At 55.8% G+C, this 13,338-nt stretch overlaps 1 protein-coding gene across 1 annotated transcript in view; it reads left to right on the top strand.

Annotated features, from left to right (window-relative positions):
• The window catches only part of CASZ1 (castor zinc finger 1), a 115,028-nt gene that overhangs the window by 91,145 nt on the left and 10,545 nt on the right, over positions 1–13,338 (top strand). Inside the window, exons 5-10 of the mRNA XM_044667730.1 lie at positions 19–138; positions 2,328–2,396; positions 5,484–5,574; positions 6,793–6,957; positions 10,321–10,493; positions 10,775–11,610. Coding sequence (XP_044523665.1) covers positions 19–138; positions 2,328–2,396; positions 5,484–5,574; positions 6,793–6,957; positions 10,321–10,493; positions 10,775–11,610 — 1,454 coding nt within the window. The remainder of the gene's footprint in view (positions 1–18; positions 139–2,327; positions 2,397–5,483; positions 5,575–6,792; positions 6,958–10,320; positions 10,494–10,774; positions 11,611–13,338) is intronic.

Genomic DNA, 13,338 nt, shown 5'->3' with positions numbered 1-13,338 from the left:
CCTGGCCGGCACGCCCAGCGCCGCCCCGGCCGCTGGGCCCGAGCCGCCCGGCCCCCTGCCTTTCAACACCCCCGACTACCTGAAGTCCACCTTCTCCAAGACAGACTCCATCACGACCGGGACCGTCTCCACCGTCAAGTAAGCGCCTTCACCCCCACCGCTGGGCCCCCCAAAAACCTGGGGTGCCAGCTGCCTGGCCCAGGCTTCCTGCTAAGCAGACTCGGAACCCTTTCGGGGTGGTTGGGGGGAATATTTCCTCCCTGAGGTCCTAGATCTTATTGCAGGGAGAGCTGGGGGAGAGAGAAATGGATCTTCTGGGGGGCAAGGAGGAGGGGGACAGCATTCCCCGGGTATCTCACCCCCCCCCGGCTCATGAGAGACGTTGGGACAAGGAAAGCCTCCCTCAGCTTGGGCCCACAGAGGACAGGACCCGAGTGCCCGGGGCAGGTCGTCCCCAGAGTTCTTGTCTCCCCCCTTTTCTCGACTCTCTCTGCCTGCCCATTGGGGAAGCTCCTTCCAGCTGGGGGACGCCAGTGCCCGAGTCCCCGGGTCCTCCAGGCTTTCCTCCACACAGGGTTTATTTGGCCGAAGAGACCTCCCCTGCAGAGTGACAGAACCCTTGTGAGGGATATATGTTCCAAGGGCCGGCCTGGGTCTGGCTGCCGGATTCCTGCCCCTTTCCCCCCCCCCCCGGGGCCTCCTGGGCCAAGCCGGACCAACCTTGGGTTCTCTGGCCTCTTTGGGGCCCCAGGCCAGGCCACCTGGGCCCCTCCCCTCCCCTTCCCTTCCTCAGCATTGCAGAGATGCTGGATGAGCACTGAGGGCAAGTTTGGCTTTCCTTCCCTGTCCAGGGCCTGCTCTCTTTTCCTCACACCCACATTTGTTTCCCCTTTCAAAGACCTGTCAGGACTAAGGAGCAGCCTGTGCTTGGCCCCATAGGACTGAGGCAGAAAGGGAGACGCCACCGAGGGGGGTCCCCGATCCCCCAAAAGGCTCTCCTTATTTTCTGTTGGGTCCACCGTGGCCCTCCTATCCTGAGTGGCCTGGAGGCCATTTGTCTCCCCAGGTATCTCTGGGGCTCTGGGCTCCCCCAGGATCTGTGGGGGCCTCCAGAAGGCCAGCCTGGACCACTGCCGTCACATCCCCATCCCCCTTGGCTCCTTGAGCCTGTTGTGGCAGCACACGCCTGCACCCTCTTGGCGTACCAGCCTCCTCTGGAGATTCGCCCTCGAGGCCGTTCTGCCTCTCTCGCAGCCATTCTGGCTTCGTTTTGAAGTCATGAAGTCATCCACATGGTCTGACCCCTAACTGTCCATGGTCAGGAGTTCCTGGTGGTTCTGGCCCCAGAGCGAGTCCTCAGAAAATCTGGAGCAGGACTGAGGCAGGACGTTTGTGAAAAATGCCCGGGTGTAGAGGGAGGAATAATGAATGAGAAGGCGTGAGACCTTCTGGGTTCGGCAGCCTGGCCCCCGAGTGACTTTCAGCAAGCCCCTTCCTCCTCTCTGGGCCTTGGTTTCCCCATACATAAAATGAAAGGGTTGGACTAGATGACTTTAGAGGTCCTCCTAGCCCTGACTTTCTGATTCTAAGGCCCTCTCAGCTCTCAGGCTTTGTTCTAAGGGATGCCCAGCTCTGATCTTGTCTGTCCTAAGAGCCCTTCCTAACTGACCTTCTGGTTCTAAGAGCCCTTCCTAATGGACAGACATTCTAGTTCTAAGCTCCCTCCCAGCTCTGACCTTCTGGTTCTAAGAGCCCTTCCTAACTGACAGTCTCGTTCTAAGCTCCCTCCCAGCTCTGGAGCCTCTGATCCTTCCTGTCTGGACCTTTCCTTCATGATAGTCGCTGATCTGATCGATTGTGGCTAGGGATCCCTCTCCAGGAAGGTCCTCCCCACCCCTCCTGCCTGAGCTCAGCTCTTCTCCCTTGTAAATCCTCTCCTGCCCCTTCCCTCACCCCGTGTCTTCCCACTGTCTGCCCCTACATTGTTCCTGGGCACGACAGCGGATGAGGTCAGAAGCAGGGCCTCCTGTGACTTCCTTACCTCAAATCCAAGAACTCTTCCTCTAGCTTGGGAAGGGTTCCAGGGTCTTATGTTTCCCTCCAGAAGCCTAGGCCTTAGGGGAAATGACTCCCTCCGGGGTATGAACAGGTAACACTCACCTGCCCAGGGCATTTCCCTGCCAGGACCCCGCAGGGTGGGAGGGACAAGGGGCTGGGTGGTCTGAGCTCCCCTATAAGGGACTAGCCCAGGTAGAAGCTCTGAGGTCACTGGGGCCATCCCCCTGCCTCTCTAATCAGCTCTTTATGGCCTATGTGTCTCTCCCCAGGAACGGATTGCCCACAGATAAACCAGCTGTCACCGAAGATGTAAATATTTACCAGAAATATATTGCCAGGTAGGCCATTCCTGGAGGGAGGCTGGAATGGAGAGAAGAGGGTCTCCAGGACTAGACAGGATGGGTGCAGAGGTCCTCGCCTCCGTGGAGCTGGTCAAAACCTACTCCAACATTTCGTAGAGCTTTTTCTCTACGCGAGGGTCATCCGCTCCATCTAGCGGGTCATAATCTACTCCGACATTTGGTAGAGCATTTCTCTACACTCATAAGTCCTTTTGGCCAGGGGCCTGGGTACCCAGAACCCACTCGTGGGTCATGGGATGCCCCCAGTACAAAACCAAGCAAATGCACCCTTCGTCCTGTTTTTCTTGGTCTCCTCAAGGCACGGCACTGCTCGGGACTCTCCTTCCACTCCAAGGCCCTTCTGGGTGGGAGGATGAGGGATGACCCATAGGAGGAAGGACCCTGAACCTGTGTCTCCCAGACCAATAGCTATCCCATGGCCCCCCTCTGAACAGAGACCCCCTGCTTTTCTCCACACTCCCACCCTAAACTCATGGGGCTTGTTCTTTCCCTTTGTCAGCTATGGGCAAGGCAGTTTAAATCCACAAAAATGGATGGGACTGGAGAGAAGTTTGGGGATCCCAGCTGGGCATCTGTCACTCACATACCAAAGCAGGGGGCCTGGGGGTGAGAGGTAGGGGAATGGGGGGGCTGCCCATGCCAGCCGTACCTCTGTCTACTTTTTGCTCCCCCTCTCCTCTCCCCTCCCTCTGTGTGTTTCTGCCTCTGCCTTTTCGGTCCTGCTCTTTCCCTCTTTTTTTATTATTATTATTATCATTATTATTATTATTATCATTAGCGCCTCAACAGATGGTCCTTTTGGCAGCTGCAGTTTAAATATTTATTTGTGTGTAGCCCCCCCTCCCCCGTAATCGGGCCTCTCCCGCTCAGGCATCGTTCGAGGGAGCGGGCCCGTCTGTAAACACCGGCCGAGCTTCCACTCTGACGTACAGGACAGAGATGGCGGTCCGTGGCTCGGCTCGTTTGGGCTCCGAGACAGCGTCCCATCGGCAGGCGGGGCGGCAGGGGCTGGGGCCGGGGAGGGGGCTTCACGCTGCCTGGCGAGCTGGGTGTGAGTGTGAGCTCCCCTCTGTGGGAAACCAAACAGATGCTGGCTTTAAAAATTCATAACTCTGGACTGTTTCAAGTGTCAGAAGATGCCTGCGACGGAGATAACCCTTTAGACACCCCCTCGGCATCCGCCGCAGGGCAGGCCCGTTCCCAGCCCCTCTGCCCTCCCAGCCTGGGGAAGCCGCTTCGCCGGGCCCAGCAGGGCAGGCTCTCTTGGGCTGCCTTCCTCTGCCTCTCCCCTGGCTTGCAGGGCCACGTGTCCGGGAGGCCAGCTCCTATTGTGTGCCCTGGCTGTCGGGCTTTGGTGCCCATTCCCAGACCTGCTTGAACCCCCTCCTTCCCAGATTTCCCAGCCTGAGAGGGCGAGGCCGGGTGCACAGAGCGTGTCCCTTCTGACCTCTAATTCTTAGAAGCTCTTATTTCCTTCAAAAAAGTTTCCCCCAAGTGCCACCTCCTACAAGAAGTCTTTTCTGATTCTACTAGCTGCAGGTTTAATAGTTTTAATATTTTAATTTAATACTTAACATTATTACAATATTAATAATATTCATTGATAGGAACAATGTCCATCATAATAATATTATTTTGATGATAATATTAATGGTAATATTTTATGGATTAATAATGATGAATTTTTTTAAATTTAACTTAATGTTTTTATTTAATATCGTATAAAGGGATGAGGCTTGGCCCTGTTATTTCATCAAGGAAGGGAACTCTCAGAGGAGTTGAGTGACTTACCCAAGCTCTCAGAACCCATATGTATCCTCTGCAGGATTTGAACTCAGGGCTTCCTATATTCCAAGGCAGATCATTATTTATATACACACACATTAGCTCCCCTGATAGAATGTAAGTGTCTTGAGGTCTAAGACCGCTTCACTCTTGTCATAAAGCTTAGTGCCTGGCACATCAATAACGACTGATTGGTTAATTGATTCAAACCTAGCATACACCCACACGCACACATACACACACTCCCTGTTCTGTAGAAGAGCCTGCTTTCAGCTCAGAAAGCCTTCTCTTTGGGGCAGCTGGGTGGCTGAGAGCCAGGCCTGGAGACAGGAGGTCCTGCCTGACCTCAGACACTTCCTGGCTGTGTGACCCTGGGCAAGTCACTTCCTAACTGTTACTGTTCTTTTGTCTTGGAAGCAATACGCAGTATTGATTCTAAGAAGTATTAAAAGAGAGAAAATAGTCTTGAAGACACTTCCACCAGGGAGTCTTCCCTGATGACAGTCTCCACTCTTTCTTCCTCCTTGAATTGACTCTGTGGCGTTCCCACATGAAAAGAGCCCTGAATTAAAGGCTCAGATCTCAGCTGTGCCCCTGGGCGGCTTTCATGGAGCGCCCACCCTTCTCCCAGGCCTCGGGGGACCTCAGCTATGATGTCAGGAGGTGGTCTCAGAGAGTCCATCTTCTTCCAAATGTATGAATATGGAGAGGACTCTGGGCCAAGCCCCCCGGGAAATGGATGCCATCGGCCCAGCCCCTCCCCAAATATACCTCGCACGGGGGCTCTTTAAGTCATCATTATTGTTTATTTATAATTATATTTATATCATATGATTTTATTATTAGATATATAATTAAATTATAGAAATAGAAAAATTATAAATAGAAAAATATGGTTAAATTGTACATTTATTTATAGAACATATATTATAGTATACACAATATTTATATTATATATTCTATGTGATATAATAATATTAAATATTTTAAAGTAAAATTCTCTTAGAATCCATTCTAAGTATTAGTTCCAAGGCAGAAGAGTGGTGAGGACTACTAGACCATGGGGACTAAGTGACTCACCCAAGGTCCTACAGTTTGAACTCGGGACCTCCCGACTCCGGTCCTGGCTCTATCCAGCTGCCTCAGCGAGAAGCTTTTTGAGAGCGAGGACTGTTTTCTTGTTTGTGTATCTCGGTGCCTGGCACGGTGTCTTGTATACAGCAGGTGTTTAATCTGTGCCCACTGGACTGGACTAAGGAGAATTCTTTCCGTTTGCAGGTTCTCTGGCAGTCAGCACTGCGGCCACATTCACTGTGCATACCAGTACCGGGAACACTACCACTGCCTGGACCCCGAGTGCAACTATCAGGTAAGGAGGGGGCAGGCGGGCCTTGGCATCCTTTTCGTGCTGGAGAGAAGATTGCAGAAATACATTCCAGCTGGGGTGGGGGAGAGGGGCGAGGAAGGCAGATCTGCTTTTTTCCTCTCAGCCTGTTTTCTTCCCATCCCGCCCACCCTGATGAGCCTGAGCATGCAGTCAGGGCCATAGGGAGCCCCTGGAGGTCCTAGGGAGAGGTCAGCGTTTCCTGGTGTGCTCCGAAAGGGCCTCCCACTGGCAGCGAGATAGGTCCAATCCCGAGGCTGGAGCCCCCCGACTTTGGACAGATCGCCTTTGTTAGTGCATATCCCCAGCCACCAGCATGCTTGCTGACAGATCGATTCTCTCAGCAATAAATGCCAGGCTTGCCATGAGGACAAACCTGGAGGGCTGAGGGAAGGCTCTCCGCCATCGGACACTGTTAGCGCTAATAAAAACAAGAGCGAGCGGGCAGACCCGGAGAGGACGAGCTTTGATTCCATTGTAAAAACGACTTCATTTTTCCATCCGAGTAATTCTCATCCAAAATGGAGGGCTGGGCCAGGTGTCAGGAGGACCCGGGTTCAAATTCCTGGCTGTGTGACCCTGGGTCACATTTAACCTCTAGGAGACTCGAGTTTAAGTCCGGCCTCCGTCCCCCCCGCTCATTCCCAAGGCCACATCCGGTACTGATTACCCGTCAGGAACATGGGAGTCGCTGCGGCACCCGCCTCACGGGCTGAGAGAAGGCTTGTGAAGCGCTGGCCCGATCGGACCCAAAGACTGAATAAAGGCCAGCTGGTGTCCTGGGAGCACTCGAGAGGCTGCTCTTTTAAAAGGATAATGACTCGGCCCAGCACCATTTTTGTGAGGCCCAGTGAAAGAGGGGAAAGCCTGAGCCTCCCAGTAGCCCCTTCTGGACCCTAGGCTCATGGGATCCACGAGTGGAGCTGGCAGGGACCTCAGGGGTCCCCTTTTACAGATGAGGACACAGAGGCTTCCATAGCTAAAGTGACTTGGGGCCTGGACTTGGAGCTGGAAGGAACCAGGCCTCGGGGTCGAGGCGCTCCTTCGACGGATGAGTAAACGGAGTCCCAGGGAGAGGAAGTTACTCTTCCAAGCAGCGTCCCAGTCACGTTTTGAACCCAGGTCTTTGATTCTCCATCTGTCCCAGGGTCCGGCCCCCTCAGCGGCTGACCCCTGCCTCTCCCCTTCTCTCCTGTCCTGCAGAGATTCACCAGTAAGCAGGACGTGATCCGTCACTACAACATGCACAAGAAGAGAGACAACTCCCTGCAGCACGGCTTCATGCGCTTCAGCCCCCTGGACGACTGCAGCGTCTACTACCACGGCTGTCACCTCAATGGCAAGAGCACCCACTACCACTGCATGCAGGTAACGGCTGGAGCCGGCCCTCTCCCTCCCTCCCTCCCTCCTCTGTCTCTGTCTTTCTCTGTCTGTCTCTCTGTCTCTGTCTGTCTCTCTTTCTCTCTTTCCTTCTCTCTGTCTCTGACTCTCTCTCTCTCTCTGTTTCTCCACCTCTCTCAATCTCTCCTTCTCTCTCTGTCTCTCTCTGTCTCTCCACCTCTCTTCTCTCTCTCTCTCTCTGACTCTCTCTGTCTCTCTCTCTGTCTCTCTCTCTGTCTGTCTGTCTGTCTGTCTGTCTCTCTCTCTCTCTCTCTCTCTCTTCCTCTCTCTCTCTCTCTGTCTGTCTGTCTCTCTCTCTCTCTGTCTCTCTCTCTCTCTGTCTCTCTCTCAGTCTCTCTCTCTGTCTCTCTGTCTCTCTCTCTGTCTCTCTGTCTCTGTCTCTCTCTCTCTCTCTCTCTCTCTCTCTCTTCCTCTCTCTCTCTGTCTCTGTCTCTCTCTCTCTCTCTCTCTCTCTCTCTCAGCAGTACAGGCTTCCCTAAGGGCAGGCACAGGCTTTTGTTTCTGCCTCTGTATCCCCAGTGGAATTCCCCGTCTGACCTTGCTGCAGCCTTTTACTAAGGGCCCCCTGTGTGCCATGATGGAGGGAAGACACTTCCCTAAGAGAAGATTCCTACCCTCCAAATTCAGCCTTTACCAGGGACTCTCCAGCCTGGTTTTGGGCTTGACCCAATCCTCAGCCTCTAGGCAGCTCCCTCAAACACTGTCTGCCCCAAACTCTAGGTATAGGCTTTCATGGAGGGAAAGAGGGAGGAATGGAAGGAAAGAAAAAGAGAGAAGAAAGGGGAAAAGAAGGAAGTAAGGAGATTGGAGGCAGGAAGAGAGAAGGAAAGGAGAAAGATGGAGGGATGGAGAAGGAAAGTTTGAGGAAGGAAAGAAGAGATGGAGGAAGGAGGGAGGGAGGAAAGAAGAGAGGGGGGAAGGAAAGGAGGGAGGGAGGCAGGGAGGAAGGGATTTACCAGATCCTAAGCAAGGTGCCAAGCTCTAGGAATATCAGTGTGCCTGCAGTGAGACCTGCTCTCAGACAGAGGAGCAGACACCTAAAGGGGAGCAGTGGCCGGGGGGCAGAATCACAAGGATGGTGAGAGGCCCCTTGGGGGAATCCCCCATCCCAGCCTCCTCAGGATCAAGGACAGCTTGATCCAATGTGGGCTGCAGCCCTGGAAAGCTGATGGGAGCCGGGGCAGAGGCTGTGCTGGTGGCCACAAGGCCCCTGAGTAAATAGCTGTCAGGCCCAATCTGGATTTTATTAATACTTACACACACACCTTTGCTCCTGAGGACAGCAGGGAGCCTGGGTGGGAATTCCAGAGCTACCAGGGTTCAGTCTTCCACAGCACGGATGCTGGCCTAAGCAGCAAGGATGGTAGAGTTAGACTGGAAGAAACCTCAGAGGCCCTCGAGTCTAAGGCCTTCGATTTACAGAGGAGGCCAAGAAGGGGCTTGTCTGAGGTCCCACAGCTAGTAAGAGGCAGGGCCAGGACTCAAACCCAAGCCCTCCGACTCCGGCTTCACTGCCCATTTCACATTCCCTGAGTTTGGGGCCTCGAGCCCCAAGGAGCCCTTGGTCAAGCCCCTTCAGGGTCTCTCTGCCAGTTTTCTGGCTTTGCAAAACTCTTAGCCCTCGCCACAGCTCTGAGGGCTAGTTACTGTAAGCTGTTTACAACGGGGAAGCTGAGGTTCAGAGAGGCACCAGGAGCCTCCGAAGCCCCCCGGAGGGAAGGGGCTGATGGACGTCGGGCTCCAGGCTCTCGTTGGCTCCCCGCCTCGGGCCCGGAATAGGCCGCCTTCCTTCTTCCTTGGGCCCGAGGCCTCCCCGTCCAGCTGCTCCCGGACAGGTGCGGGGCCGAGAGTCTGGGCGCTGCGGGGAGAGGCTGCCCAGGCCGTGGTGGCGGCACTCGCCGGGCCGGGTGGGGCCTTTCCCATGTCCTTACTTGGTGTGGATGAAATTCAGTTAGCTGTTTATACAGACGGACATTTTTCAGGCTTTAACACCAAGAGCCGCGCTGCAAATGATTCCTGAGGAGTTTTTGTTTAATTCTTTGTTTTAATGCCTTTAGGAGTCTGGGTTTTTTCAAGGTGTCAGGTCCAAAGAGAGTTCCTTTTGCTCGCAAATAGCGGCAGAATCTTTTTTCTTTTTTTCTTTTCTGGGTATTTGTCAGGGGGGTTGTTATGGCCTGTTTGAGTCAACCTGGGCTGCAGGCAGAGGGGGGCTTGGCTGTCCCAGCGCTGAGATGGTGCAGACACTGGCATGACCCACGTCTTGAGGGCGATTTCAAATTCCACTCTTTTTTGACTCAATATGGCAAGGTTTGCCCGTCTTACCCAAGCTGGTGGGAGGAGGGCCCTGAGCCTTGGGGGAGGCCGGTACCTCCCAGCAGGCTTGCTTCTGGCCTCCTCGGGGCGGCACCAAGGGGGATGCTCAGCCCGTGCCCGCCACCTGAGGGCCTCTCCCATCCGTCGCAGGTGGGGCTCCCGGGATCTGGGCCCCTGTTCTTAGATACCCCAAAAGGGTGAGTGAGTGAGTAGAGGGGGACCGGAGGGCTTCCTGAGCCTGGTGCCAAGAGCTCTCCCCAGGTGAGCCGTGGGCATGGCACAAGCCTCTGAGAGCAGCCTACAGGACCCGGGTCCAAATCCCTCCATTGGCACTTATTGTCTGTGCGCCCCCTTGGATGTGTCTCTCTGGGCCTCTGTTTCCCCCTTCATAATATAAGACTCAGTGGACCTCCAAAGTCCCTTCCAAAAGCCCTACAATCCTGTACATCTCTGATTCACCCTGGGTTTGACTTGGATGACCTAATGGGGGCTCCCTCCCCTAAAACGCTGCCCCTAGAAGGCTACGAGGCCCCCCAACCTTGCAGGGGCTGTGCCAGGGTCTCGCTGGGTGCTAGAAACGGATCAAGGCCTTACAGAATCAGAACCGGAATCCCAAGGATTCTTCTTCCCCACGCCCTAGAGGAAATGGTGCTCCGGGAGCGGGGATGCCCTCTGAGCTGGAGGCTGTGACGAGGGCAAGGCCACGACGGCGTGCCCAGGGCTGGCGTTAGAGGGCCAGCAGAGGCCCTGCTGCATAGGAAGGAGCCATTAAACGAGGACGCTAGGAGAGGTGGGTCAGAGGAAGCCGTCCCCGGCCTCCTTCTCTCCCCACGCAGTCAGGAGGCGCTCGTCTGGGTCTGCGGCTCCCTCCCAGAGAGCTCCTGGTCCCCCTCTCCATCCCCCAGGCCCCCCGCATCGCTAGGCCTTTCCCCCTGAGACCGCCTCCATCCGCTCCGGAGGCGCCTGGCCCGAGGCCTCCCACACACGCCCTCATGCCCGCTCTTCCTCCTGGCGCAGGTGGGCTGCAATAAGGTCTACACGAGCACCTCAGACGTCATGACCCACGAGAACTTCCACAAAAAGAACACTCAGCTCATCAACGACGGCTTCCAGCGCTTCCGGGCCACTGAGGACTGCGGCACTGTGGACTGCCAGTTCTACGGGCAGAAAACCACTCACTTCCATTGCAGGTGAGAGGGAGGGCGGGGAAGGGTGCCCTTTGGGGCAGGGCACAACTGGGCACCACTGGGGCTGTGAGAGGCCCACCTCACCCCAGAGGAGGGAGGAGGATCAGGCTGGCTCCCCTGGCCCCTGCCACCAAGGCCTCGGCCTGTCTTAGAGGCTGCGAGCCCCCCAGAGCCCCCCGGCCCATCTTAGAGGCTGCGAGCCCCCCAGAGCTCCTCAGCCTGTCTTAGAGGCTGCGAGCCCCCCAGAGCCCCCCGGCCTCGGGTGACCCCCGCTCCCCTGGCAGGCGCCCCGGCTGCGCATTCACGTTCAAGAACAAGTGCGACATCGAGAAGCACAAGAGCTACCACATCAAGGACGACGCGTACGCCAAGGACGGCTTCAAGAAGTTCTACAAGTACGAGGAGTGCAAGTACGAGGGCTGCGTGTACAGCAAGGCCACCAACCACTTCCACTGCATCCGCGCCGGCTGCGGCTTCACCTTCACCTCCACCAGCCAGATGACGTCGCACAAGCGCAAGCACGAGCGGCGCCACATCCGCTCGTCGGGCGTGCTGGGGCTGCCGGCCTCGCTGCTGGGCGCCAAAGACAACGAGCAGGAGGAGTCCAGCAACGACGACCTCATCGACTTCTCGGCCATGAGCAGCAAGAACTCGAGCCTGAGCGCCTCCCCCACCAGCCAGCAGTCGTCCGCCTCGCTGGTGGCGCCCGACGCCCCTCCGGCCGCCGCGGCCAAGCCGCCCAACAGCAAGATGTCCGGCCTGCTCTCCCAGGCTCTGCCCAGCAACCTCCCCCTGGCCCTGGCGCTCTCCAACTCGGGCATGCCGGCCGCGGGGCCCTTCTTCCCCATCCTGCCCGGGCGGGTGAGCACCCCAATGCCCGTGGGCACCACCGGCCTGATGGGCGCCGTGTCCTCCGGGGCCGGCGCGGCCGGGGCTCCCGACACACCCGCCCCGGCCGGCTCGGGCCCTGGCGATGCCGTCCCGGCCTCCACCTCCACCTCGTCCCCGGCCCCCGCGGCCTCCATCATGGAGAGGATCTCTGCCAGCAAGGGCCTCATCTCCCCCATGATGGCCAGACTGGCCGCCGCTGCTCTCAAGCCGTCGACAGCCTTCGAAGCCGGTGAGTGGGGGGGCCGGGCCGGGCCGGGGTCAGGGGACGACGTCTTGGGCATCCTGAGCAGAAGGAGCTTGGCTGGGGGGCCACGAGGGCCTGTGGTCTTCTCCCCGGGGGATCTTGGGCAAGGCCTTGGGCCCACTTTCCTCAGCCTCAGTTTACTCCTCTGTAAAACAAGAGATCCCTTCTGGATGAGCACATAGTAGGTGCTTAATAAATGCTTGTTGATGGATTATTGCTAAGAGCCCTCGGGCCTCAGGAAGGGCCTCCAAGAATCAGTCCTCCAGGGAACTCTGGCCAGAGGACTGTAGTCTCGGGTCCTCATCCACCCCCCACCCTGCCTCTCTGCCCTTCCAGGAGGCCAGCCTTCCTCCGCTCTCCGATTCACTTTTCTCACCTGCTCCATCCGTCCCCTCTCGCTCATTCATTCATTCATTCATCGTGTGTGGCGGTGCCAGGCCCTGGCTTTGGCTCGGCCGTGCCCCCACCCTATGCCCCGGAGTCATTGTTCTCCTAATCTATTCCCTCATTTCCTCCCATAGCAGTCAGGCACCCTTGTAGCCGAGAACAGTCCAGTCTGGGCCCCGGGCCAGGCCCAGCCCTTCCTCAGAACCCCTCATGTTAGAAATCCGCACGCAGGACCACAAGCCATCGGGCTGCCCCCTGGCTTGTCCCAGGTAGAATCTGGGGCAGAAACGCCCACGGAGAGGCAGGGGAAGGAGGCAGGCTTGGAAGTCAGAGTCTTGGGTTCCTCCATCACGGACCTCCCTCAAAGACAAGGTCCCTGGACTTGGGGCTCTTATCTTTAGGGGGTGTCAGGCTACTTTCAGACCCATGATCCATCTTGTGGAGTCGGGGTCCTGACCCAGAGAGGCAGGATGAAGAGCCAAGCCCAGAAAGGGAGCGGCCCCTCTTAAACGCTGTTCTCCCAGGCCTCTTTTTCTGAAGGTATCCCAGGCTTAGGGGACATAACAGGCCATCTGAGCTTAATAAATCTGCCCTGGGGAGACTCCATTCCTGAGATCAGAAATCAGGGGTCAAGCTGTGATCCTGGCATAAATCCAAATATTAGAAAAGAATGGGGAAGGGGCAGCTAGGGGACTCAGGATATGGGTTCAAGTCTAGCCTCAGGCACTTCCCAGATGGGTGACTTTGGTTAAGTCACTTAACCCATTTGCCTAGCCCTTGCCCTTGTGACTTAGAACTGTTACTAGAAAAGAAAGTAAGGGTGGTTTTTTAAAAGAAGAAAAGAATGGGGGGGAAAGGGGATATAAGAAAGGCAAAATTGTATCACTAACCATTTGCCTTGCTATCCCCTTGCCCTGGAGGTCCCTGAAGAAATTGAAGTTATAAGGTTCTGTTAAAAAAAAAAAAGATAGTAAAAGGTTAGAAACAAATGTTAAAAATTGTTTTTACATGTAATTGGGAAAAAATAAAATCTTAAAATAATTTTTAAAAAACAAATAATAATGGAATCTTGAGGGGGAAAAAGAAATTAGGGGCATTGGCATTCAAGTGAGCCCAGGAGTCAGAAATAGAGGAATAGAAAGCTGGAGGTCCTCTCTCCCTTCTTCCAAGGGGTCTCCTTGCTCTCACCCCAGTGGGATGTAGAGAGGAGGGTCTGGAAAGGCACCTGGGGGGAGGGAGGGAGGAAGGAAGGAAGGAAGGAAGGAAGGAAGGAAGGAAGGAAGGAAGGAAGTAAGGAAGGAAGGAAGGAAGGAAGGAAGGGAAGGA

The sequence above is a fragment of the Gracilinanus agilis genome, chromosome 3 (genome assembly GCF_016433145.1).
Source record: "Gracilinanus agilis isolate LMUSP501 chromosome 3, AgileGrace, whole genome shotgun sequence".
Taxonomy (NCBI): domain Eukaryota; kingdom Metazoa; phylum Chordata; class Mammalia; order Didelphimorphia; family Didelphidae; genus Gracilinanus; species Gracilinanus agilis.
This window is presented reverse-complemented; position numbering and strand designations above follow the sequence as displayed.